At 48.2% G+C, this 27,891-nt stretch overlaps 1 protein-coding gene and 1 non-coding gene across 7 annotated transcripts; one reads left to right on the top strand and one right to left on the bottom strand.

The window, feature by feature from the left end:
* KCNS3 (potassium voltage-gated channel modifier subfamily S member 3) lies at positions 1 to 27,891 on the top strand. 6 transcript variants are annotated; one of them, XM_036335281.1, is made up of 4 exons: positions 733 to 883; positions 20,798 to 20,984; positions 25,273 to 25,517; positions 25,757 to 27,891. In XM_036335281.1, exon 4 carries the CDS (start codon positions 25,816 to 25,818, stop codon positions 27,289 to 27,291), a length of 1,476 nt encoding a protein of 491 aa, XP_036191174.1. In that variant the 5' UTR covers positions 733 to 883; positions 20,798 to 20,984; positions 25,273 to 25,517; positions 25,757 to 25,815; the 3' UTR covers positions 27,292 to 27,891. The 6 variants fall into 6 exon arrangements, with proteins under 6 accessions (XP_036191169.1, XP_036191174.1, XP_036191173.1 ...); XM_036335280.1 differs by having other exon boundaries at positions 25,246 to 25,517; XM_036335276.1 differs by lacking the exons at positions 733 to 883; positions 25,273 to 25,517 and adding an exon at positions 1 to 200 and having other exon boundaries at positions 25,757 to 27,890.
* On the bottom strand, positions 3,877 to 3,983 carry LOC118669596. Its single transcript, XR_004972048.1, has one exon. It is a non-coding gene; the product is annotated as a U6 spliceosomal RNA (small nuclear RNA).

The raw sequence follows: 27,891 nt of genomic DNA, 5'->3' as shown, positions 1-27,891 counted from the left end.
GCGGAGCCTCCCTGCTCACTGCAGCGGGGCCAGCAATGCCTCTGGACCACACGCCGCCCTGGCCGAGGTCCGGGTGAGCGCCTCCACCTCGGCCTCGGGCACCGATCGCCCTCGGACCGGCCCCTCTTCCATTGGTGGGAAGCGGACCCAGCTCGAACCCCTTCCGCTCGGAGCGTCGGTCCAGCCCCGCTTCCGACCGGGTAAGTGGAGGAACGGGGCGTGGAGAACAGCCTGGATCTGCCCTGTGCTGGGGCTCCAGGCAGCGGGCCGGTGGGAAGAGGGCAGGACGCGGGGCCGTCTCCTGCCTCGCACTTTGTTTTGAAACAAGTTGGGGCCTCGTGACTTCCCGGGGAAAGCCCGGCAGGTCTGCAGTGCCGCCCGCCCGCGCCGGGACTGGGGCCACGGGGTGGCGGGCGGCTGCCTCCCGCGGGGTCGCGATGCTCCCCGACCTGGAGGGCGCGCCGGCGGGTGGGGTGCGCGCGCTCCTGCTCCTTCCAGGACAGGCACGTCGCCCCGGGGGTGACTGTGCATTTGGGTCCGGCGGGGACGCGCTCCGGCCGCAGGGCCGCCTCTCTCAGCCCAGCCACCTGGCGGCACCGCCAGACCCCGCAGCCGGCAGCCCGATCCCGGCCCCGGCCGCGGCCAGGGGTGGGCGGGGCTGAGACCCACGGGGCCGGGGCAGCCGGCCAGCCCCGCCCGCTCCGCCCCGCCCCGCCCGTGGCTCCAGCGCCCGGTCCTGCGGGCGGGAAGGACAGACGGACAGTGGCGGGCCACCCGCTCTCCTCGCCGCTGCGGCAGCGGCCGTGGGGCCGCGCGGCGAGGCCTGATCCCTGCGGCGCAGCACGGCGGGCGGCGCTGCAGTCAGAGGCACCGACTCCCGGAGGTACCTACGCGGGCCCCCTCCCCGTGCGCCCCGGAGACTCGTCTCTGCGACCCCGCAACTTTGGCTGCCCCAGCACCCCCCCCCCCCCCAGGTGGCCCCGGTCGCCCGTGCAGGACCCGGGAGGTCTACGTCCTCAGGGGACTTTGCCTGCAGCTGGGCGCTCCCCTCCGAGCCGCCTGTTGCGCGAGCGGCGGCCGCCGGGTGGTGCCGGGTCCCTCCGCGAGCGGCGGGGAGGGTCTCTAGGATCGGCGCTGGGGCAGCGGGTGGGGTGGGGTGGGTGGCGTGGGGAGGAGGGGGGACGGGAGGCGGAGAGTCCCTGAGCCGGGGAGAGGCGGCGCTGGGCTGGCTTAGAGCAGCCCCCGACGTCCTGTAGTCTCTTCTCCGAGAGGAGGGGCTTTCCCGGCGCAAGAAAGTGCACCCCGGCCGCCGCTCCGCCTGCGCCCGGTCTTTCGCCCCCTCCGCTGGCCCCGCAGAGGTGCCGGGCGCCCGCCACAGGCCACAGCTGCGGGGGAGCGGGCCGCGTCCTGGTGCAGCGCTGCGCGCCCTGGGGCGGCCGGTGCGCCGGGGCGGGAGCCGCTTGGGGCTCGCAGGACCCGCGTGGAGTGGCCCACAGGCTTGGCGCTGGGCTGAGTGGCTGTGATGGGAGTGGGTGCTCGGGGTGGGTCGGGTGGCTGCCCGGCCTCTTGAGGTGAATGGGCAGGCGAGTGAGCCAGACCTTCTGGTGAGCCAGGCTGGCGCCTTTCGCACTGCAGGGCTCTTCAGTGTACAGCCCCCCCGCGCCCCCGGACCCCACCTCCGTTGTCCTTTCTGGTCTGTTGGGAAAGGAGCACCTTTTGCACCCTCGGTTTCTCCCTCACCTTGGCTGGGGAGACCGGGCCGGTATTCTAACTCAGGCAGTCCAGAACCTCAAGGACACTCCTTCCCTTCCTACACCCCCCCCCCCCCCCCCCCCCCCCGCCTGCTCAGGCCCTCCCACACATTTGCTTAAGTGGTTTGCATAACCATGGGCTTAGAACTGTTAAGCTACCTCTAGTGGCCCCCCTTTCATACCACTTGCAAATACCTGTCCAGGTAAACAGGAAGCAAGCATTTTCCTGAGCACCTGCCCCTTGCCGCAGGCAGATGCCTGCTGCTTCTCCTCCCCCGTTTGTTTCAGGCTGGAGGGTGGCATTGGTTCGGTGGTTGAACTTGGAGTTTTGTGTAGGTCTCGTTCCTTACCTGGGTGGTAAACTTCTTGAGGACGTCGATTCATTGAATGCGGCACACCCCGGGCCAGGCTCTGGGCTCTGCTCTGGGGATGCGCCCTTGTCAGATGAAGTTTCTGCTCTCAGTCCAGTCCTGTGTGTGTGTGTGTGTGTGTGTGTGCTTATTTTTAGTTTTCACCAGACGTCTTCCTTCTCCTGTTCTAATATTAAGTTTGTCTTTTTAGAACTAGGAATGATCAATATTGGGGTAGGGGGTAGAGAGTCATAGCAAAGTGCTTAAGAACTCTGAATCCACAGCATGCCTTGAATATTAAGGGGACGGTGGTAGAATCTGTTTTAATCCAGTCCTATGTCTGAGCCATGATTTTCTGGAAAATTGGCCTGAATAAACCCATTCACGAGGGCAGCAACGCTAAACTTTTGCTAGTCAAGTGTATGAGAGTAAACTGGGAAGTTGGAAGCAATTGTCGTTCTGTTTAGAAATACTAAAATATTAAACACCCAGTGCTCTGAAGCTTGGGTGTGCCAGCAAAGCACCAGCTAAGTATTTCTTCTCCTTCTCTTCCCCTCCTCCTCCTCCTCCCCCTCTCCTCGCCCCTCCTCCTCCTCCTTCATCATCATCATTAATATTACTATTTTAAGGAAGGAGGGGAAGAGTGGGGCCTCCAGATCAGACACCTCCCTGTCTGCAGTGATTTTCTCCCTCGCTGCCATCCTCCTCGGACTCTGCTTCCCCCTGTCCTACCAGAGCCCTCGGTGTGCTCTGGGGGTGGCATTTACTGGTAGGCTTGGAACGTGTGCCGGCTTTGAGAGAGCAGGAACCACAGGGCTTTCCTCCTCCTTTTTACAATTTATTTTTATTTTTAAAAAATATACTTTATTGATTTTTTACAGAGAGGAAGGGAGAGGGATAGAGAGTTAGAAACATTGATGAGAGAGAAACATCCATCAGCTGCCTCCTGCACACCTCCTACTGGGGATGTGCTCACAACCAAGGTACATGCCCTTGACCGGTATAGAGCCTGGGACCCTTCAGTCGCAGGCCGACTCTCCTTCCACTGAGCCAAATTGGTCAGGGCTCCTCCTCCTGTTTTTAGTGGGTACCATTTACTGACTGCGTAACATATGGCAGCTACTCTGCTCAGCACTTTTCCAGGCATTATCTCACGTAATCCTCAGAACAACCCCATGAGGAAGTGTCTCACATTTGTTGTTGCCCTGTTCTAGGCACTAAACTAAAAGCTCTCCATGTATTACCTCATTTCATCTGGATGACAACCTAGGAGGTGTGCTCTATTCTGACCCCATTGGAGATGAGCAAAAAGAGGCACACCGAGTAGCTTGTGCAAAGCCACACACCTAGGACAGTGTGAAGCCAGGATTCGAACCCCTGGCCACCTGGCTGCAGAACCAATGTGAGATTCCTTCTTCCTTGCATATCCCTACAGCCTTAACACTGTGCCCTGTAGGATGGGGATAGGTAGAGGTGGCATATGGTTAACAATTGACCTTTATTGGCCTCTGAATGTGCAATAAAATATAGAAGCTGATTTTTTAAAAAATATATTTTATTGATTTTTTACAGAGAGGAAGGGAGAGAGATAGAGAGTTAGAAACATCGATGAGAGAGAAACATCGATCAGCTGCCTCTTGCACATCCCCCACCGGGGATGTGCCCGCAACCCAGGTACATGCCCTTGACCGGAATTGAACCCGGGACCTCTCAGTCTGCAGGCTGACTCTCTATCCACTGAGCCAAACCGGTTTCGGCTAGAAGCTGATTTTTTAAAAAATATGCAACACTTTACGAATTTGTGTGCCATCCTTGTGCAGGGGCTATGCTAATCTTCTCTGTATCGTTTCAATTTTAGTTTATGTGCGGCTGCAGCAAGCACTAGGAGCTGATTTAGAAGAATTTTCATCCTTTATCCTTTCTCTAGGTCACCTTTTGCAACTTTGCAGCACACCCACACCTGCCCTTTCCCTATGAAAAGGAAGTCTTGTTGTTGAGCTATAGTTACTGGACTAGGTTGTAGTATTTTTCTTTGTGGGCAACAGGTCTCTCACTCTCTTTGGATCCTGCAGAGCCTTGCACCATGGTTTGCTTGGAGTAGATACTATATAAAACTGTCTTTAATTGCACACATGTTGAGTGATAAAAGCCCAAGATCTGCTTTTGGCCAATCATGTTACAGAGAAGCAGTTAATGTTGACAGCAGTGGCTTTAGTGTGCTTGCTGAAATCCCCAATGAATGAAGCCTCCTGCAGCTCATCCTCAACTGAGCACCCAGCAAATTCTTACCAACTTTGACTTCATGATTGACTTGTGTAGCCATATATATATATATATATATATATATATATATATACACACACACACACTTTGCATATGCAAATATGTATGCTCATTCATTCAACTCGTGTTTGAGGACTTACCCAGTGTTATGTATTATGCTAGGGGCTGGGTATGTATGCAGTGTTAAAGGAAACAGACATGGGGGATGGTTGCGAGATGGGTAAGGAGTGAGATAGTAAACAAATCAGTGCAAACATTTTAGTAGTGGCAAGTTTTCTAAAGAACTTCCTGGGGGAGGATAGCAAGGGTAGGGAGGGCTAGTTCAGATGGGAAGCTGGGAAGACCTTTCTGAGGAAGAGATTTCCAGGCTGAGCCAGAGTATGAGGACTCTAAGGCAAGGAGAGCATTAAGCATTGTTGAGGGAGCTCCAAGAGAACTGGGCGGCTGGGTGGCTGGGAGGAGGTCAGAGAGAAGGATGGGCCAGATCCTCCTGGGCTCTTTAGGCCAAGTTCAGGATCTTAAGAGTTTATTCTGAGGGCTCCAGGAGGGAATTAATGGAGGTTCAGGAGCCAATTTGTATTTTTAGATCGTCAGTGAAAGCTGTGAGGAATAGATGAGAGAGATTCAAGAATGGCAATCGGCTCTCTTATTAAGAGGTGTGGTAGAGAGATGGGACCTACAGCCAGGTGGGACTGAGTGAAAAAGAATGGGAGGTTGGTTATGAAAGGGAACAGAGAGCCAGAGTTTGTGTATATGCCTGTGTCTTTGTGGAAGGTGGCCTTGGCTGAGGTTAGGGAGTTGAGTCCAGCTCCTTAATAAATCAGCAGATACACATCTCTGTGTGTGAGTTAAATGGTGCTAGCACTGCTAGAAGATTAGAAATTTGAAACCTAGCTCTGGCTTTGTCTCCAATTGCTGGGTAAATTTGAGCTTATCATTTGTCCTTCCTTGTTCTGTTTCCTCCCTCTCCCCCACCCCCCCACCACGCAGCTTGGTGATTTTATGATAAGAAAAATAGTTACCTTTCTACAAATATTCTTCTTCAATGGAGTCATTCATTTATTTGTGGTAATTTGGATCCTTTTCATAAATTGAATTAGGAGAACTTTGAGTGGATGTGTGGGAACATTTGTGGTGAGATTCTAATCATTTGCTCTTTGATGATCACCAATAAGCTGCTTTCAAACTGACTTAAATAGAGAGACACCAGTGAAAAGGCTGGTGGTGAGGAGATGCTAAGCCTCTCCAAGATATGTGAGATGAGGCCAGGTGGAGAGCCTTGGCCTTGGCTAGAAGCCAACTTCCGTCTCTCAGGGGAACACTTCCTTACCTGGTCTTCCTCATTACATGAGACACCTCCGTTGTACCCATGGATATCTTATACTAGTAAAAAGATGCAAAAGAAGTGCATTTGTTATGTCCTCTGGGAACTCATGTTTAGAAGAATTTGCTGGCCTAAAGATCAATCGTGAACATAACAGATAGTCTGATGAGGCGTTGAAGAAGCAATAGGATACCCAATGATCAATTTACGCTTAGGGAATGAGAGTTTACATAGGAGCACAGAATGGAAAGTTACTCCAAAGATCAGCTAAGACATTTGCTGCCTCTTGAAGACTTCTTCCAGGAATGCTGACTTATATCCTGGCAAATAATTTGTGTGTTGAGGTAAAGGAATGCCAGAAGACTGAAATTTTGGACTTGAACATGCTTACATTTTTTACGCTCATTCTTCCACTGACTGGGATGGCTTTCTTACTCCCTGATTGGCATGCGTAGGGAAACCTGAAAGCATTTCCTGTGATTTACTTAAGGTAAAGAATTCAGTTGATCAAAGAGATGGGAGAACTCCATGGTTAAAGACTGTGGTTTATAGGTGTGGATTGAGGTGTGGGTTCTGACAGAGTTATTTCAGCATTTTTGTCTTTGAGCTCAATAAATCATACCTTCAGAGTAGTGTTTGTCTTGTGTATTTTTTTTTAAGTTTAAAATTTTTTTTTTTAAGATCCCAGCTTTCTAACTATTGTGCCCTCATGAAGCCACTGTCATAAGACTGCCACCTGCCTTCCTCCCCTTGGTGATAAGGCATTGCCTGGCCAAGATTTAGCCACACGGTGTTTCACGGTTGAGCCTTCTTGGGAAGCTTGCCTCCTCTCTGCTGAAAGTATAAATTAAAATGCCATTATGTAGCAGTGCCCTATCTGCATCTATCTATCTATCATCTATCTATCATCCATCTATCTATCTATCTATCTATCTATCTATCTATCTATCTATCTATCATCATCATCTATCTATCTTTGCCAAAGTGAAAAAAGGTATCACTATCCCCATACCTTCTCATCATTTCCTTAAATCACAAATCTTACCATGTAGGCTCTCTGAATATGCCAGAAAAGGATCTCATGAAAGCTTATAAGATGCCTTGAAAACGTTACCTTTTAAGCAGTTTCCCCAAACTTCTTGATCTAATTAGAAATGGAATGTCGGCATGGTGCACCTCTCTGGTGATAAGGACTGAGCTTTTGTCTCTCAGCTGCTCCAAGCTTAACATGTGGAAGCTGCACATCTACTCTCTTTGACAAGGGCTTTGAAGTGGATTACAGGGGCCACAGCTACGTGACGTGGCCCTAAACTCTAATGGGTTTGCTGTTTCTTTTTACCGGTCACTTCCATCACCCACATCAACAGTTATGAGCACTCTAGCAAGCCCTGTTTTACAACCTTCATTTGTAAGTGAGTCTCAGCAACTTGGAAATACTCCCATGTAAGCATGGTTAGGTATGGGGGTTCGGTTTCCGACTACGCCACAAATGTAGTTAAGTCCTAAGGAGCGGGAGGTGAGATGGTTTGGAATAAGTCGAACGCCAGGATTGTGCAGGATATGGAGTTCTCTCTCCCAGGACCAGGGCCCCACACCACATGCGCATCTGCACAGATACACACTCGGGGGCAGGCAGAGTGTTCATTAGTGTGGGCTGCTTAGCTGATCGGACAGAAGTAGACAAACCACACAGAAGTACCATATTGAGTGTAGCGTTTCAGTTTTACAAAATGAAAAGCGTCCTGGAGATGGATGGCAGCGATGGTTGCACAGCATTATAAACGCATTTAATACCACTGACTGGACTCTAAAAAACTGTTAAGATGGCCCCGCTGATGTGGCTCAGTGGTTGAGTGTGGATCTATGTTGCTACCTTGATCCCCAGTGGGGGGCGTGCAGGAGGCAGCCAATCAATGATTCTCTCTCATCATTAATGTTTCTATCTCTCTCTCCATCTCCCTTCCTCTCTGAAATCAATAAAAATATTTAAAAAATGGTTAAGATGGTCCATTTTATGTCATGTGTATTTCACCACAATTTAAAAAATTGAAAAAAATTTATATTCCAATGCTATGAAATAACATTCTCAAATGTTTTGGTTTCAGGACCTTTATATGCTTAAAAATTATTGAGAATGTCCTAAAAGCTTTTGTTAATGTGGTTTCTATCTGTCAATATTTATAGTAGAAATTAAAATAGATACATTTTAAGAAAAGGACAATGGGGAAGTAAGGGGGACATATGTAATACTTTCAACAATAAAGATTAAAAAAAGAAAATAGATACATTTTAAAATAATTATTCATTTAATAAATAATATCATTAAATGTTAATATAACTAGCACAGTTCTATAAAAATAATTATATTTTTTCAAAGCAAAAGTAATGTAAGAGTAGCATTATTTTACATTTTTATAAATGTATTTATTGTCTGTTTTAATATAAGACAGTGAGATTCTTAAATTTGCTGCTCCATTTAGTCTGCATTCTCACACAGCATATACCGTCTGGAAAACTCCTTTGGATACTTGTGAGAGAATGAGAATGAAACAAGAAAATAAAATCTTAGTTTATTATAAAAAATTTTGATCAAAATAGTCATGGACCATTTAAAGAGTCCTGGGAACCCCAGGGGTCCCCTCGACCACATTTTGAGAACCACTGGTCTAGAATAAATCCACAGCCAAGTTAATTTTTTGTTATGTTGTATGTTTTAGCTTCTGTTCATCTAATATCATCCGAGTTTGAACTTTAGCAATTCACTGTATAACTTCTATGATTTCACATTGAAGAACAAGATGACCCCTTCAGAAAAAAGTACCATATTTTTTCCTAAGTTTATATAACAGACAAACAACAGCCATCTCCCCCAAATTCTGCACCATTCTATTGGGAACATCTTCAGAAGCTACCGAAATAGTTAGGTGTGGAACTATTTTGAATTTTCCTACTCAGCTGACTTGAATGGGACACTCACAGACATGGAAACTTTGTGAAAATCAGGGAAAGAAAACCATGTTTCCCCCCAGGCTATGCAAAGTTTACCTCCCCCCCCCCCTCCCCGCAGCATGCACTCCTATTTCCTGTGGAGTGAGGACTTCCAGTGTCTAGGGTGGGGGGAGGCTGACCGGTCCAGGAACCGTGCCTAAAGCTGTCTCCTGAGCTCCGTCCTGAGCTGTCAGCTGTCACTGCTGTGCTCGCTGCTGGACGGGACTGCTCTTCCGAAGGAAGGTGTCCTCACTTCCTTCCAGCTCTGCCCCACCTCCATCTTCCCTGTATGGAGAACTTGGAGAGTTAGGGAAAGGTGGGTGCACTTAGAAAATGGACTGGAGAAAGCAGAGGTGCGAGAATTAATTCCCATAAGTCAAACTGAAATCGTTTTCATTTGCATTGCCTGGGGATCTCATTCTTTTATAATTTTTTCATGTTGACGTGTGGAATTAGTCATAGTGGGTAGTTCTGGGCAGAGCATTAAAAAATTCCTTCTAGCGTGACCTCCTTGAGCAGGAGGGGATGTTTGTGAAGCCTAACATTATTTTCTACTTTCCAAATAATGGATCAGAAGCCATATAAACCATCATATTTATTTTTTATAGCTTTTTAAAAGTTTAGTAGAACCCCCCCTTTTTTTTTTACCCCAAGAAACTGTGGCAACTTACTAGAGCAAAAGGCACTTGGCTCTCTGAGAGTTTTGTTGGAAATATGCTGAGGATTTATGGTTTGGCAACAACACTCTGTCTTCCAGCAGCAAGAAACGCTTTCCTCCAATCCTTTGGAGGTGCATAACGTGTCAGGTGCTCAGCCTGGGTGCAGAGACCAATAGTGTGGTCCCGCAATCGCACCCCAGTGTCCTGGAGCCCCCAGGAAAGGCTGGATGACGAGAAGACACCCCCAAGCAGCCTTCGCCCCTCTATTTTGAGCAGGAAAATCCTAGTCTTTCACACGTAAGCAGAACGTTCATTTAGTCCTATTTCCACCACACATCTCCCTCCTGTCTGCTGGGGACCAGACACTGAGATCACTGTGGAGCAGTGACATTGCTGAGCATCCGGGTTCTGCAGCACAAAGCAGGGGTGCCTGTTAGCATTAGATGTGTGTGCACGAGCCTGTGGCACATCAAAGGACGAGGTGAACTGGAGCTGATTTGTTGGAGGACAAAACTGGAATTAAATAAAAACAAAGGGAACCGAGGGAACAGCTCTGATGAGGTTTGGAAATGAGAGGGCACCATAGGGTTAGGGGTGAGAAACAATTGGATGGGGCTGAGGCAGAGGGGTCTGAAGTTGGCTGGTGGGCACTGAGGCCCGAGAGGCAGGCAGGGAAGTTCTCGCTTGAAATCTGAGGAGTTCAGACACGAGGGAGCCACTGAAGGGTTATGCAGAGTATTGACACAAGGGTGTTAGTGAGAAGTGGGGCAAATGACGTCACTGGCTTGGCCACTAATGTGGCTTGGAGGCCCTGGAGAGAGAGGTATCTCTTACTCAGGTAGTTATTTAGGTCTGTTCCTTGATTCCTGAAACTCCTTCATCTTCCACATTCTCTAGATTATATTTTAAGGTCAACAATGAACGCTCTGGGAAAGTTGCAGGCACGTTTTGGCCACACATCTGTTTGGCTGGGGAGAGCACACACATTTGCAGCCAGCAGATTGTATTCAGGCTGCAGACGGGTTTGATTCGGCTTTCAGTGTCAAAACCAGGGGTCCTCAAACTACGGCCCGCGGGCCACATGCAAATACAAATATTGTTTTGTTTTTTTACTTCAAAATAAGATATGTGCAGTGTGCATAGGAATTTGTTCATAGTTTTTTTTTTAAACTATGGTCTGGCCCTCCAACGGTCTGAGGGACAGTGAACTGGCCCCCTGTTTAAAAAGTTTGAGGACCCCTGGTCAAAACATTAAAAGCAATGGTTGACAACATGTAAAAACATAGGGCAAGTTCCCATAAAACGAAGAAGTGTGAACGGTTTTACAAATTGGGAGACCCGACCGCCGGAGCCCACAGGAAGGGCCAGCAGCCCCCTTAGCCGGGCTGGTGCGCTCCACGTGCCTCAGTGGCCAGGTGTCCTCCTTTTCATTTTGGGCCCCTGCCTGGCCCCTGCGAGCATTTTATTTTATGGACAGTTTTGAGGTTTGGGAAGAGGAAGCCGATTTTCACAGGAAACCAAAGGCTGGGTCATGAGACAAGAGACCTCAGTGAAGCGCAGGGGCCGGAAGGTGGGCAGTGAGAGTGTGTGGGACAGGGGAGTCCCGTGCACATGAGGAGTGTCCTTTAGGTTGGGTCACCTGGAGGTGAACAAGTGGAGAGCACCACCTTAGCTCAGACACTTAGTGGGGTATTAGGGCAAGAATTGTAGGCGGAGAAGGAAGAATGAGTGTAAAAAGTGATTTCAAGAAGCTGTGCTGCAAAGAGGAATTTGGGGATCTTTGATTTTTTTAAAATCTTCACTTGATATTTTTCCCTTTGATTTCTAGAGAGAGTGGAAGGGAGGGTGAGAGGAGAGAGAGAGAGAGAGAGAGAGAGAGAGAGAGAGAGAGAGAGAGCAACGTGAGGGAGACACATTGATTGATTGCCTCTTGCACGCTCCCCTACTGGGACTGGGACTAGGGAACCTGCCACCGAGGTACATGCCCCTTGACCTGGAATCGAACCTGTGACCCTTTGGTCTGTGGGCGACCCTCTAACCCCTGAGCAGCCTGGCCAGGGCTGATTTTGCTAATTTTAAATCTGTGACTGACTTGAGCATATCTCTATAAGGATGCATGTGACAGAAAGTAGCACTTTCTCTCGTTGCCCTTGACTGACAGTTTATAACTCCAAGGAGTCCAGTCTTAGCCTTGGCTGTTCTTATTAAAACAGAGCACCGCCAGGGTATAGAACAGAGTGAGGGGCCAACTACAGATCTTACCTGTGTTCAGTGCATGTTTGCTATTTTAATATGCAAGCAGCAGTGCCTTCGGGTGGATAACTCTACCTTTCTTACAGAGCAGGATAAGTTGAGCAGAGCCCATGGGGATTTGTTATCCGCATTTCCTCATGCATTTGGATACTGTCCATTGCCTTTTATCACTGGCCAGGTGGGATCTGTGGGTGAGCGTATCAGCCAGCATCGGCTCTATTGCAGTCTGGGTTAGTGCTTTTATTAGCTTTATGCCACATGCCAATTTTTCCATTTATTTTTTGTATTTGTTTTATGATATAGCTTGATCCAATAACTTACTATGTGTGAATGTGCATGTGTGTGTGTGTGTGTGTGTGTGTCTGTGTGTGCGCGCGCGCATTTGTGCGTGCGTTAGAACATATCTATCTTGTCTTTGATGCAGGCTGTTTTTAGGAAGGGAAATCTGTATCGCCCTTCTGCAGTGGCTGATAAAGAAGCTACTGTTCTTCTGTGGTGACTGCAATTTCACAAGCACATTTGCTATGATTTTTTTCTCTCCCAGTAAAACAGTGGACAAGAGAGAGATTAAAATTCAACATGAACTGGAAGCAGCCAGTAGCTGTCCCTAACCCTAATCCTAAATATTGTCAGCCAACTAATCAATTCATTAATAAAGTCACCAAATAATTTTCAGAACATACTATGTGTCAGATAAGGTGCCAGGCATTGAGGATATGGTATTGCGTCAGATGAACAAACATTCCTGCCTACATGGAGCTCATAGCTGAGTGGGGAAACACGCTGTACCCAAGAGAAAGAAATCAAGTATATGTCGCTAAGTGTATTTTAGGAATTGATAAACGCGAAGGGGAGAAAATAAAGTGAGGAAGGGGGATAGGAGTTTCAGCAGATTCACATGTTTCTTGGGACCTTGGTCACCTCGGTTATTGCTGGTTGACAAGGTGTGGATGGGACGGACAGAATTCTTGACATTCTAGGAAGAAATGATCTGTATAAATATCTCAGGGCTCCACCCTGGCCATCCCCCAAGCTTTCTAGTCCCCATGTCTCTGCACATGATCATTTAAAGAAGTCTTTATTGTTGACAGTATTACAGATGCCTCCCTGTATCCCCCCCACCCCCCCAATTGACCCTCCCACCCTCCATCTGCACATGGTCCTTTCACTCCTTGGAGAAGGGCCTCTGACTCTTACCTGTCTCCTTTACTTGTTCATATCTGACCGGACCCTCAGGGCTCAGCTCAAATGTCACCTGCTCATGTGGTTGTCCTTACGTCCCTGTCCTGGAGGGACCCTTTGCCTCCTCTGGACTTCTGCAGCACCTCTGGGTACCTTTCTTCATGGTACCCGACGTATTCAGCCTTGTGAGTGCTGTCATCTATTTACCTGCTTACCTTCCTATGAGCTCTTCTGAGTTCCTGCAGACTCCTGCCCACACTGCCTCTTGTTCTCCGTCGTCTCGGATCAGTGCCTGCCATTAAGCAGGTGTGAATGAACAGCAACGCCTGTGATTCCTGCAGACGACACAGGAGCACATGGGCTGAAAAGCACCCACAGCTGTAAGTTCCCTCAATGTCTAGACCACGCCCCCTCCCCAAATCCTGACCAAGGCTGCTTAGCACCTTTTCTTTTCCCAAGTAGAAATAACTGTTTTCTTTCTTTTTTAAATAATATATTTTTATTGATTTTGGAGAGGAAGGGAGAGGGAAAGAGAGACAGAAACATCAATGATGAGAGAGAATCATTGATCGGCTGCCTCCTGCATGTCCCCTGCTGGGGATTAAGCCCACAACCCGGGCATGTGCCCTGGCCGGGAATCGAATGGTGACCTCCTGGTTCATTGGTCGACGTTCAACCACTGATCCACGATGGCCGGACAATAACTGTTTTCTTAAGTGTTTTGCAATACTTGTAAACATTTTCACACAATGCTGGGAGGTACAGAGAAAGCCACAGTCACCCCAATTCCATTACCAGACAGAATGCAGCTACCATTTTGGTGTATATTCTCATCGATTTTTTTTCATTGTATAAAAATCAGACCTATTTTATAAGGATCACATCCTGCCATACATTGTATTAATTCCTCTCTTTGTTTACTTAGCATGTCGTGACATCTTTTCATGCACGTGCAAGCAGGGAGCTCAGTGGTTGAGAGAACGGCTTTAGAGCATTGTTCTTTGAATTCAAACCATGAAGCTGTCACCGACTAGCTGTTGGCCCCGGAGAGCTAGTTAACATCTCTATTTACCAGTCTCTCCTCATGTAAAAGGAATGCAATAAAACACTACTTGTAGGAGGATTCTGAGGATTAAGTGGGCTCAGACACGCAGACACTTGGACAGGGCTGGCTCCGTATACAGGAGCGCTTGTATTATTATTTCACTGTTTTCAAGGCCACAGCCTTCTATTGCGTGGCCACCTCCTAGGCCGTGTAATCATTCCCGTACCGATGGACATTTCGGCAGCCTTTGGCTTTTGCGCTTATGAATAATTAATGATGCAGTAAACATCCTTGTCACACATCCTTGCACACGGTCTGATTTATTTCCCCAGGATACACTCCCAGTGTGAACCGTGGGACTTTGTGATTCACACTGCTACACAGTGTTCTCGGAAGGCTTTCCTTAACCGGTTTACACCCCCATTATCCTGGCATGATATGTTTTCCCCTGTCCCCTTCCGGCGGCTTGCTTTCCGCTCCTCTTTTTATCAGGGTCGTGCAGACATTCGATGCATCAGCCACTGAAAACAGATGAGGCTGAGCACAGGGTCCGCAGCCCTCAGGGGGGCTGCTTTGCTGACAGTTTCCTGGCTGAGGCCAGAGCCCCTGCCTCTGGCCAGCCCTGCTGCTGGGGACTCCCCCGGAGTGGAGGGAGCCAGGGCCAGGCATTCCTTCCCGGGGCCAGTGGAATGGCGGCAGTCACCTGGGCCACTCAGAGTGGCCCGGAGCCCTATGGACACGTGGGGGTGCCCAGGCTGGGTCAGAGGCTGTGTGGTTTGGCTTCTCCTGGGAGGTGCTCGCCCTTGCACAGGACTTTCCTTCTGTAGCTTGTCTTTGGAGCTGAGCAGTGACTCAGCAGCAGCCTGCTGGCTGGCTCCCTCTGCCCCCCCCACCCCCCCACCCCCCCCACCCCCGGAGGTTGTCTAGGAACACAGACTGGAGGAGAGGAAAGGGCTGTGGTGATGCCCAGGCCTCCAGCCTGAGGGAGTTCTGGAATTCACTTGTTCTGGGTGGCCGAGAGCAATAGAATGGATATTAACCTTTTGCATGTGACTTAGAGGCTTTGTGTGGGAAAGCATTCTCTGGGTTTTCTCTCTGAAGACTGGAACTTTTAGAAATTCATCTTTAATCCTTGAATATATTAGACCCAAGGAGTTTTTATTTTCTTATGACAGATCAAAAATTTAAAAAAAATTATTACAAATTCAAGGATTTCTCATATTTTAATCTACTCCTTAAAATTTGATAGTTTGGAAATAGTAAGCAGTGCGGGGATATTCTGAGTAATCTGTCTGAATCACCCTGAAGGTGTATTATTCTGATTGCCTTGCGTTATAGGATTTCAATATAAGTACAATTTGCCCTGGCTGGTTGCTCAGTGGTTAGAGTGTCAGCCCTTGGACTGAAGGGTCTCGAGTTCAATTCCCGATCAAGGGCATGTTCCTCAGTTGCGGGTTCACTCCCTGACCCCAGTCGGAGTGTGTGTGGGAGGCAACCAGTGGATGTTTTTCTCTCTTTCTTTCTCTCTCTCTCTTTCTTCCCCTCCATCCCTCCCGCTCTCTCTGAAAGCAATGGAAAAAATATCCTCACGTAGGATTAACAAAATAAACAGATAAATATAAGTGTAATTTTTCTGGCACACTAATTCCACTTATGGTGGCCTGCACGTGATATTTTCCTTTTATTTAAGCAAAACCCTGGATCACAATTCCCACAATTCTCATTAGTTAAGCAAGATACAGGTAGGGTTGAAATTCCCCTTCATTCTTATGGCTATTATTTCATTTCCGATTTATTGGGAATTGGTCTGTGGTGGAAGAATAGTGGCAAGACTACAAAACAGACACGTGTTTGCATTTTTCCTGGGACCTCAGTGAGTGTCCCCAAGCTTTGGGGAGCAGTGTGCTCAGCCAGAGCCGACCCTCTGCAGGCAGCCGGGGCTGGCCACGCCTTTGAAACTATCTTAGTGTGAGTGTGTCTTCCTGGCAAAGACACTGTTAGCAAATACAAGACAGACTCTCAGAGAAAACCGCTAACCTTTACTCTAGACCAGTGATGGCGAACCTTTTGAGCTCGGTGTGCCAGCATTTTGAAAAGCCCTAACTTAACTCTGGTGCCGTGTCACATATAGAAATTTTTTGATATTTGCAACCATAGTATAAAAAAGATTTATATTTTTGATATTTATTTTGTATATTTAAATGCCATTTAACAAAGAAAAATCAACCAAAAAATGAGTTCGCGTGCCACCTCTGACATGTGTGTCTTAGGTTCGCCATCACTGCTCTAGACTCAGATCACATGGAGCATGCTTTGAGTTGCAACAAAAGGTTAACCTTGTTTTTATCTTTCCTCGTTTGCCAACTTCTGCTTGTCTGACACCAGACATGCCACAACTGAACTCTGAAAGGACAAGCATGTCGGGGGTGGGGGAGGGAGATACCCAGCTCCTGTCAGCAGCCAAAATATTAGGACAACCTGTGGTTCAGAGCTTTCTGAACTTACAGCTTCCAAACACGTGTCTGCGGACTTCTTACTCTAGAGCAGTGGTTCGAAATGGGGGATGATTTTGTCCTTCAGGGGGACCTTGGACAATGTCACAACCCTTGGGGATGGGGAGGAGATGTGGTACCTTGTGTAGAGACCAGGGAAGCTGCTAACCATCCTATAGGGCATGGGGCAGCCCCTCCAAGAAAGAATCACCTGCCTTCAAAATGCCCACAGTGCCGAGGTGGAGAAACCTCACTGTGGACGTGTGCCAGACCAGGACGTCTCCAGGGAAGCCGGCTGGCTGCCAGGAGGGGGCTCCAAGGTGCCATTTACTTGGAAACTTGGCACAGGTCAGGGTTGGGCTCTCTCTCAGCCTTGCAACTCTGGAAACTCACTGACCAGTGTCCCAGAGCCATCGGACTCTCAGAAATGAACTTGCATAGAAACCCACAGGAAACTGAGCACTAAAACTTTCCCCACCTTATGAGGTTCCACTGGTCAACAGAACTAGTGGACAGAGTGAACACTTGTGTTGGCTGCATAGCTCACACACTCCCTGGTGACAAGTGCCAGGGAACTGAAATTGTCAGGATGTGTCTCCGGGATCCTGGAATCAGATGAGGGAGATTTGGAGGCTTTCTAATCATCCCTGAAACCCCGAGGTCTGGAAACTTAAAATTTCACTCAAGATGAACTTGTCTTGATAACACTCTTCTTTAGAAAGTGCCAGGATGGGCGTTGGCAATCAGCTTTCCTCTCTGGCACTTTCCTCCTTTGCTTCCATTCTAACCAGCTGCCTTTCCTGACTCATATTGATTCTTTTTTAAAAAAATATATATTTTTATTGATTTCAGAGAGGAAGGGAGAGGGAGAGAGAGAGAGAAACAGCAATGATGACAGAGAATCATTGATCAACTGCCGCCTGCATGCTGCCTTCTGGGGAACGAACCTGCAACTGGGGCATGTGCCCTTGACTGGAATTGAACCCGGGACCCTTCAGTCCACAGGCCGACACTCTATCCACTGAGCCAAACTGGCCAGGGTCCATATTGATTCTTTTAATTAATCTACTCTAGTCTGGCCAGCTTGGGGGAGAGGAATCGGTTCAATAAAAACATGTCAGGCACCATGGTGTACTAGGGATCATTCATATGAAGATCGATATTAGGACACGGTCCCTAACTGGAGGCTTTCTCAGCCTATTGGGTGGCACCGAGGTGGCAACATTTTAGAAGAATGTGAGCAGGGCAGTGACAGGGCCACTCAGGATTCTGTGCAGGTTCAGAGGACACATGTCACGTCACTTGCAGTGTCTGCCTTCATCTCTCAGGCACTGATGTTAGTTGAAGCTTTGACGGGCAACCTTATTGCTGTGATTCTGAGACCTCTCGGGGGTCATTACCCTCCTGTGTCCTGTCTGCTTGTCCGCTTGATGTTCCTCGTTCTGTTCCAAGATCGGATGTCAGGTCTCTGGGTGATGAAAGAGTGCTGCAGGCCGGCTTCTCTTCACCTCTCCCCTCTCAATAACCGAGGCGGTCGTTTGGTCCATTTTGAATGCTGCCATCAGCCCACCAGGAGATAGAGCCGCGCTGGAGGGCTGTGCACAGAGGAGGCAGAGTTCCCCCTCACAGGGTGCAGAGGGGGATTCTGGGGAGACTAGCAACACTGCGTGAAGCTGATGAGATTTGCAAGGATCCTGCTGAATCGCTCAGCAAAGTCAACACCTGCTTATGTGCTCGGTCACAAGAGATACTCTCTTCTCTTGATCAGCTGCACACGGAGAGGCATGGGCGGGACACAGAGGGATGGGAACCCGTGGCGGCTTGTTAAGCAGAAGGGGAGAATGGATTGGATGTGCACATTTTTCTGCCCCAGAGCCTGCTGTTTGGGGGCTTGTTCTGCCCACTCCTCTCAGTCCTTCCTGAACCCCAATCCTTCCTGAACCCGCCCCAACAGCTAAATGTGGGTCTGGATTTTCTACACTAATTGAAACCAGGCAGACCTACCTGCCTGCATCCTGGCTCTGGCCCTCATTAGGTGTGGGCTCTGGGCGAACAGCTTCTCTGAGCCTTCATGTCCCACCTATCACATTGGGAATAACAGCATTTACCAATTGCAGTGGCTGAGGACAGAGGTGACCTGTGTGAAACCCCTGGGAAGGTTCCTGGCATGCTGTGGGGACTCAGAAAATGCTGGTTATCATTTCCTGTGAGGAGGCTGCACTTAGAATGTGAATGCCCTAAGAGGGGTGTGAATGACATACATTCACACTAAAGGTACACTTTCCCCCAAAATCCAGGTGTTTTTTGTTGTTATTTTTTTTTTTTTTTAACAGGAATCATAGTGATGGAAAGTGAGGCAAGGCATAAGAATTCTGAGTTTTGCCTGGTTCACTGGTTGGAGCATTGGCTTATGCACCGAAGGGCCGTGGGTTCAATTCCTGGTCAAGGGCAGTTACCTCAGTTGTGGGTTCACTCCCCGCACCGCGTTGGGGCGCATGCAATCAATCGATGTGTCTCTCTCACATTGATGTTTCTCTCTCTCTCTCTCTTTTTCTCCCCCCCCCCCCTTCCTCCTTCCCTCCCTTCCACTATCTCTCTGAAAAGCAGTGGAAAAAATATCCTCAGGTGAGGATTAACAACAAGAAAGGGTTCTGAGTTTTGGGAGGAGGGGGAGAGAAAGGGACAGCCTGGGATGCCACTTATTCACCAGGCATTGACAGAGGGTCCACTAGGTACCCATTTCTGTAGAAAAGATAAACTTGGCTAACCTCACAGTCTGTCTGTCCCTGGGCCAGCCCTGTCCCTCTGTGATGAGCTGGTGCCCAGCAGTGCTTGGGGTTTCTTAGAAGCGCTCAACAGCCTAAGCACTTTGTTAATTCTTTATTTCAGTTAATTTCACTTTCCCTTAACATGTGCTGCATTTGGAAAGAAGTCTGATAGGGGCAGGGTGACTGTCTTAGAAGGCACAAAAGCATGTCTTCATTTTATGTGAATGCAAGTAGCTGAGGCTGACTCAATGACAAGCTGCTGGGAGGCCGAGGAGGAGGAGGAGGAGGAGGAGGAGGAGGAGGAGGAGGAGGAGGAGGAGGAGGAGGAGGAGGAGGAGGAGGAGGAGGAGGAGGAAGAGCGGGAGAAGCAAAAAGAGGAGGAGGAGGATTATTTTAGCCCCTGAGTCGATTTTATTTATCCCCGCTGAGATTTCTCTCCCTCTGCTGTCAAGAACCCTATGTCAGAAGTTCAGTTGGGAGGAGCTGCATTTTTCTGGGATGTCTCCCTGAGCAGCTCTCTTAGAGGTGGGAATCACTGAAGGGTTGCCTGCCCATTGTTTGTTGGGACCAACCTGGAAACCGTTCTGCTCTGCTTCCTCTCCGTTGCCTCCGTGATGTTGTCAGGACACCTTTATTGTTTAATGTGTGGTTTGGGGCCTGTGGGCTCCTGGGGGTGGAGAGGGCGGGCTCTGAATCTTGTTTGTAATCCCAGTGCCTGGCGGGGTGCCCTGCAGATCTCAAATGATAAGGAATGCTCGCTCAATGACAGACATTGCCAGAGGCGCTTCTTTCAGTCTCTTTCTGAAGCCCAGAATCAATCTTTCCTTCTTCCTCCCCAAACCCACACCTTTGGACCTGGCATTGATTGGAAAACATGGAAATCAATGGCTGGATGCTTAGATACTAATATGAAGCTATGGGAATGCGTCCACATGAGGCAAGGCTTACCTTTTTGGGAACTGCAATTTTTTAGCTTGCTTATTTCTTTTTCAGAGAGAGAATGGAAATTTGTGCTTTTATTTGTTTTGATACAAACTTAATTCTCCCTCCATATACACTCCCCACATGCACAGACACACACACAAGCATGCAGACCCGTATGCACACACCCGCGCATTAACCAGAGGACTCTGACCCGGCACGTACAGTCATTTCTAATCTGTGAAGTCTAAGTGAAAAAGTAAAGCAAAATCGAATTTGGCCAGGCTCCGAAGCCTATTGATTTTAAATTAGAGCAGGAGTGTTAATTCTGTTAGGGCAGTCACACTCAGAACTCGGTCTTGGAAATGAATTAAAATGTATTCATTAGAGATTTGCAAGGATATCGTTGATGAATCAGCTAGGAAAACAGCACTCCTCGAAGAAACTGTGTGGGAGATGAGCGATTGCAGTCCTAAGTCCAGTGCCTTATTTTGTTGGCCTTGGGGTCCCTGGAGGTGCCCCAAGTGTCCACTGTCATCAAGATCCGAGAGTCCTTCAGCCTGAGAGTGGTTGTCAATCCTGAGGCTTGAGCTGATGCCTCGTGATCCATGAGTCCAGTGGGAGTGATGGTTCCACGGAGGGAAACTACTGCCCCTTCTGAGAGTTAAGTGGGGTCTGAGATGTGCGCTAGCCACCCTTGTGCTGAGTGTGAGCCAGAATGTCTTGTCTTGACTGTGTTTCCTCCTTGGAGTTACAACTTGATGGATGGTTTCTTCTGCAGGTGAGAGTGGTTTCCTGGCGGCTGCTTTGCACACCCGGAGAGCAGGATTCTTCTCTTCTTTGTGGCCACTCAATGCCTCTGTGCACCACACCTTCCAGTGGGGGAAGAAGGGAGGAGCTTCTTGGATGACGATGGACATCCCATTGGCCAGGATGAGGGCAGAGTGTGTGACATCAACACCACAAAGGTAAGAGTTCCTCTCTGGAATGGTATTTTCTCTGGCACCGTTATTTGTCAAAGGAAGGGGAGAACGAACCTTACAGTACATGACACAAATGGAGGTTGCACACCAGGCGGACCATTTAGATTATGAAGTCACTGGGCAGTGGGGCAGGTGACTAAGGAGGAAGGGAGAGCACCAGCCAGGAAGGATTAGGTTGAAGTTGTATTGGGGGATGCGTAGGCCAACCCGGGAAGATTCCATGTTCACATTGCCCCTCTCCCCCCTACTTTTGACATTTGTAGTTCAGACTTAAGGGAGTAACACTACTGTTTTTGTGACAAGATCCCGTTTGTGTCCATTTGAGTCGGTCTACCTTAACATGGGTGCTGGGGAGCTGGGGTGGGTAAGAGTCTGGCACAGGTCACAGGTTGGGGACCTATAGGAAGTCCCCAGCCTAGGGACACATTTTCGTTTGAGCCCCGTAATGTTGCAAACATGGTGGATCAGTTCTAATTAGACTTGAGCTATCCCACAGGGAAAACAGGACCTCCAGGTTCTCCCGGAACACCAGAGAGACACCTGCACTGGCCCTCTCCTCCCACAAAGAGCTCAGGCGCTGGGTAGCCTCTGCCTCTTCAAAGAGTGTGGACAGCTCACCGCACTCGCTAACTGACCCATTTCATTTGTTTAACTGACTTGTTTGGCCGCCGGAGGCTTTTCATTTCACCATGCTTGGTTTGATCATTCTGTTAACTCACTGACAAAAACATAGCCTTTTTCAATTATTCCAGATAAAAGGGAGTATCTTTCACTAGACTAGGGGCAGCAATTAGCACCAGGGGCTGTGGCTGTGGAGATGACATAACATAATTCCTTCCATGGAAGAGCTTAGAGTCTAGTGACAGCAATGAGCAGACTTGTGGGGGGTGGTGGTGGTAAGAAGAACAGTAAAACACATTCTAGTATCTTGTGGGGGTACTAAAATAAAAGTGCACCTGCCCTAGCTGGTTTGGGTCAGTGGATAGAGTGTCAGCCTTCGGACTGAAGGGTCCCAGGTTCCATTCTGGTCAAGGCCACATTCCTGGGTTGTAGGCTCGATCCCCAGTGTGGGGTGTGCAGGAGGCAGCTGATCAATGATTCTCTCTCTACATTGATGTTTCTCTCTCTCCCTCTGTCATTATGTTTTTTATAAAGGTATGCTAACCTCTTGTCTGTGCTGTAAGTGACAAATATTTTTCCTCCATATTATCTTTTTAATGTTGCTCATGGCAACATTTGTATGTTTTTCCATACAATTTTTTACTATTATGTAATAAGTTTTATTTATTTTGTTATTTTTTTTCTATATTTTGAGTCAAAATTAGGACGGCTTTATACACTTACAGAGAATTGACTTATTTTTACTTAGTATGTGTATAGTTTACTGTATACACACACGTGTATATATCTTTGTGTATTTACCTTCCTATATAATCCTATAGTTACTTTTTATATATATATATAATAATATATAAATAATATCTATACAAATATATAAAATACATAAATAATACATAAACAGCTATAGATTATCTTTGAGCTAGAAAATGTTTTCTTTTTTTAAAAAAATATATTTTATTGATTTTTTACAGAGAGGAAGGGAGAGAGAGAGAGTTAGAAACATCGATGAGAGAGAAACATTGATCAGCTGCCTCCTGCACACCCCCTACTGGGGATGTGCCTGCAACCCAGGTACATGCCCTTGACTGGAATCGAACCTGGGGCCCTTCAGTCCGCAGGCTGATACTCTACCCACCAAGCCAAACCAGCTAGGGCTAGAAAATGTTTTCTAAGTAGAAGTAAATGATTGGCTGTTAAATAAATGCTGGCCGGAATATAGGAATCTTGGAAATCATGATGTTCAGCATCTGCTTTTCTTGATGACACTTTGAACATGTGAGCCAGCGTGCTGTCCAGAGCATGAGGGTGGGCAAAAGCATCTCTGGCTTGAAGCTTCTGCTCTAACCCTTAGTAGCTGCATGATGCCTACTCATCTCTTTAAAATTCTAGGGTAGTTGTGAGGAGCAAATGATTACAGGAATGTTTGCCTTTGTGAGGGGCTGTGGGCATGTAAGGGAACCTTCCTACAGTGTGGAAAAGTGGGAACTCCTTCCTCACCCTGTCACCTGCTGTGGGTGCTGTGGGACACACAGCCAAGGAAACCCACACTGCACTCCGGCCGCTGTGACTTGGAGAGGCTCAGCTTCCCTCTGAGCTGAAGCGTTTGATCTGACCCAGAGAGGCATTCCTTTTTCTGACTGTGGCAAGCCCCACAAAAAGAAACCTTTGCTGTTAGGATGTGTGTGGCTCTTATGATTAGAGTTTGTGGAATGAAGGGACCTCCTAATGAGCTTCTACACTGGCCTGGAGTGAATAAAAAGCAAGGAGGACAGGCACGAAGAGATTTTACGGGTGATAACAGTGTTCTTTAGAGGAGCAGGACGATTGGAAGATGGGTTGCATACCCAAGGATTATGAGACGGACTTATGCAGATAGTACCATGAAGGCAGACTCTGGCTTTCTATCGCTGGGGCTTTTCAGGGGAGCCAAGGAGATGAAAAGCAATCCACCAGAAGATAACATCCATTAAAGTCTTAGTGCCGGCTTAGCGAAAGCTAGCTCCTTGGGGCGTCACTCCTATACTTGCCATGCGCTTAAGCCTGCTTTCAGAGAGATGAAGTTCCATAAATATCTGGACCAAGCCATGAGCTCTGATTTAGGTTCTTCAAAGAAGATATCTAACTAAAAATAGAAAACAGCGGTGGGGAAAATATCATGTCTTTTGAAGAGGTCAGCAAATCTAGTCAACGGTGTGTCAGGCCATGCTGTGGTCTCTGGTTTCAGGGGAGCACATAGATGGTGTCCCAGGAGAAAATGCTCGTGTCTTCCTGATGACCGTAGGCTTCCTGCGGGAGTGGAGGACAGAAGGCCGTGTCCTCTGGTGTGTACTTTTCTGAGGGGAAATCACTTGTCTCTCCAACAGCCTTGGCTTTCTGCAAACATAGGGGGTAAACAAATTCTTTTCTGGGCCGGCTATCATCGCTCAGTGGTTGAGCATCGACCTACAGACCAGGAGGTCACGGTTCGATTCCCAGTCAGGCCATCTGCCCAGATTTTGGGCTCGATCCTCAGTGTGGGGCGTGCAGGAGGCAGCCGATCGATGATTCTCATCATTGATGTTTCTATCTCTCTCTCCCTCACCCTTCCTCTCTGAAATCAATAAAAAATTATTTAAAGAAAAGAAATTCCTTTGTAACAGTTTCCTCCTCTGATGGTGTCACCATCCACTCACTTATGTCGTGTAGAAAGCACACCCTCCTTTAGCCTTTCAGCTTCCTTGTCCCTTCTTTCCAGTCAATCACCAAGAACTGTCAGTTCTATAAACTTCACTTTAATTTGTCACTTCCTCTTTTACACACCACTGCTGTCTGAGTTTGGGTCCTCTCACCTCATTCCTGTTCTCTTACAGTCCTGGTTCCTTGGCCCCAGCCTGTCTCCCGCAATCTTCCACCCTGAGACAGCGGGGTCTTTCTACGTCACAGTCACAAATACAAGCATGTCCACTCACTGATTAAGATTGTTTGGTGGTCTTGCCTACAGATCTTTAGATGGTTGTACAGCATCATTTCGTTCAATGTCATTTTGTTACTGCTTTGATCAGGTGCCGTGGGAACTTAACTCTCACTTCTATCAATTTAGCCTGTGGTAAAATTGGTTTTGTTATATGTTATTTCACTTAATGTTACAGAACCTGTCAACAACATTAAGTGAGGACTTACCTATGTACAAAGTGGCTTTTGCATACACTTTGGTGCCTGGTGTCAAGAATTCCCTTTTCCCCTGTTGCTCAGCTCATATGACAATCTCCTGTCTCTGTTTTGTCTGCATCATCTGTTCTGAGGAAGCATCATTGTATTGGATGATGCTCAAAATCTATTATTTTCTCTCTGAGAAATGGGTCCGGTCCATCTTGGATAGTGTCAGGACTAAAAACAGGCTGTATGTACTGGGCCAGTACAGACTTGGGTGCCATAGACTGGGAGTGTGTGGGAGATGGTCTATGAGGGGACAGAGGAGGTAGGAGAGTGTTTGTGTCAGGAAATTGATAGTGCAATTAACTTAAAAAGGTTTCTTCCCGGGTGGGTACACCTGAAACACCATCCCATGCAGTGTAACGATACCTTTAAGATATAGGGTACTTAAGGACAGGGAGATAATGATATCCTCTTGATTGTCCACTCCAAGCATAGAGAACAGGGCTTTCTCTTCAAGGAGTGAGCCATTGGAACAGAAGGGGAAGCCTACTTCTTTGCTGAGAGCTGAGCTGAGCCCCCAGTGAGGTGTGGGTTGGGGGCAAGGTGCCGAGCGGAGGAGGGAGCTGTTTCTGAGGGTGCGTGACAGAGCCCCGGGGACCAGGAGCGATGAGCTACAAGCTGGACGGCACTAGCCTATCCCATCAGCACTGAGCATTCCCAAACGCGGCGCCTCCTGGTTGAGACTGGATATGCTTGTATCGTGTAAGTGATCCAAAATGCATTGCTTTTATGGGGGAGGGTGGAAGGTACACTTTTTTAGTAGAGAAATAAGAATTGGTGTTCATAAAAAGGATATGGCCATCTTTTCTTTTTCCTAAAATATGGATTTATGAACCATAGTCTTTGGGCCTTTAATGTGGCTCATCCTAGAAAGGGCAGGTTATAAATAGGCGTGGCCAGGCCTGAGGAGCAGCACTAATGCCGTCTTGTGCTCCTTCCAGGTGCAGCGTGACCTGCCTCGTCTCCCTGCCCAGCCAGCTCTCTGCCTCCTGTATCCACCATGGTTTTTGGTGAGTTCTTCCATCGCCCTGGACCAGACGAGGAACTTGTCAACTTGAACGTGGGGGGCTTTAAGCAGTCCGTGGACCAGAGCACCCTCCTGCGCTTTCCACACACCAGACTTGGAAAGCTGCTCACCTGCCACTCGGAAGAGGCCATCCTGGAGCTGTGTGATGACTACAGCGTGGCCGACAAAGAGTACTATTTCGATCGGAACCCCTCCTTGTTCCAATATGTGTTGAATTTTTATTACACGGGGAAGCTGCACGTCATGGAGGAGCTGTGCGTGTTCTCCTTCTGCCAGGAGATCGAGTACTGGGGCATCAACGAGCTCTTCATCGACTCCTGCTGCAGCAACCGCTACCAGGAGCGCAAGGAGGAGACCCACGAGAAGGACTGGGACCAGAAAAGCAACGATGTGAGTACCGACTCCTCCTTCGAAGAGTCGTCTCTGTTCGAGAAGGAGCTGGAGAAGTTTGACAAGCTGCGATTTGGCCAGCTCCGCAAGAAGATCTGGATTCGCATGGAAAACCCAGCCTCCTGCCTGTCTGCCAAGCTCATTGCCATCTCTTCCCTGAGCGTGGTGCTGGCCTCCATTGTGGCCATGTGTATCCACAGCATGTCCGAGTTCCAGAACGAGGATGGCGACGTGGATGACCCGGTGCTGGAAGGGGTGGAGATCGCGTGCATCGCTTGGTTCACCAGCGAGCTTGCCATCCGGCTCATGGCTGCTCCCTGTCAAAAGAAATTCTGGAAACACCCTCTGAACATAATCGACTTTGTGTCCATCATTCCCTTCTATGCCACGTTGGCTGTAGACACCAAGGAGGAAGAGAGCGAGGACATCGAGAACATGGGCAAGGTGGTCCAGATCCTCAGGCTGATGAGGATTTTCCGAATTCTCAAGCTTGCCCGGCACTCAGTAGGGCTTCGGTCTCTAGGTGCCACGCTGAGGCACAGCTACCATGAAGTCGGGCTGCTGCTCCTCTTCCTCTCAGTGGGCATTTCCATCTTTTCTGTGCTCATCTACTCAGTGGAGAAAGATGACGACACGTCCAGCCTCACCAGCATCCCCATCTGCTGGTGGTGGGCCACCATCAGCATGACGACTGTGGGCTATGGAGACACCCACCCCGTCACCGTGCCTGGGAAGCTTATCGCCAGCACGTGCATCATCTGCGGCATCTTGGTGGTGGCCCTGCCCATCACCATTATCTTCAACAAATTCTCCAAGTACTACCAGAAGCAAAAGGACATTGACGTGGACCCGTGCAGTGAGGACCCGGCAGAGAAGGGTCATGAGCTCCCTTACTTCAACATTAGGGACATGTACGCCCAGCGGATGCACGCCTTCATTAGCAGTCTCTCTCCTGTGGGAATTGTGGTGGGCGATCCTGACTCCACAGATGCCTCAAGCATTGAAGATGAGGAGGACGTTTATAACATGGTGTCCTTGGAGAATTGCACAGCCAAATGAGCAGGGACGTTTGTGCCTGTATCTTGTGTCCCTTCGCGACGATAGGTTAACACAGCTTTATAAACCTCAATGGGTTCGTTAAAATCATTTACTTCTCAGGGCGTACCTTTCAGCCATAGTTGGACATTCATTGCTCCGAAATGATAGAATCGTCTTTATTTTTCTCAGTGAAGTGAATTAAATGCCTTGTTCCGAAATTTATTTTTACAAGAAGGAGTTGTGATATGCTTTTGGAAAAAAAAAGAAGATACGTGGGATTGGGTGGGATTTGTTGCTACGGCTTATGTATCATGCTGTGTTTGTCATCTACTCACATTGAGCTATCAATTACTGACAAGTAGAATCAGAGGCCCAGCTGACTGAAGGCTACATGCATGTAAGATCCACAACATGAGACAATGCATGTAAATCCATGTTCACATTCTAGACATGGAAATTAGGAGCCTAATAAACTGCCTAATTCAGTACGGAGAATGTCTTGGTTGTATGTTTATATGTCAAATGAGTACATTTCAATATGCTCAAAACTGGCTTGGAGGGAAATGCTCTGTTTGGAGGCCCGAGAGTCCTTTCTGTTTGTTTTTGAGTTTTGGATATACA

The sequence above is a fragment of the Myotis myotis genome, unplaced genomic scaffold, assembly GCF_014108235.1.
Source record: "Myotis myotis isolate mMyoMyo1 unplaced genomic scaffold, mMyoMyo1.p scaffold_m19_p_14, whole genome shotgun sequence".
NCBI lineage: Eukaryota > Metazoa > Chordata > Mammalia > Chiroptera > Vespertilionidae > Myotis > Myotis myotis.
This window is presented reverse-complemented; position numbering and strand designations above follow the sequence as displayed.

Bases quoted from the DNA above. Each gene is read 5' to 3' on its own strand.
- KCNS3 (XM_036335281.1), top strand. From the start codon at position 25,816: ATGGTTTTTGGTGAGTTCTTCCATCGCCCTGGACCAGACGAGGAACTT.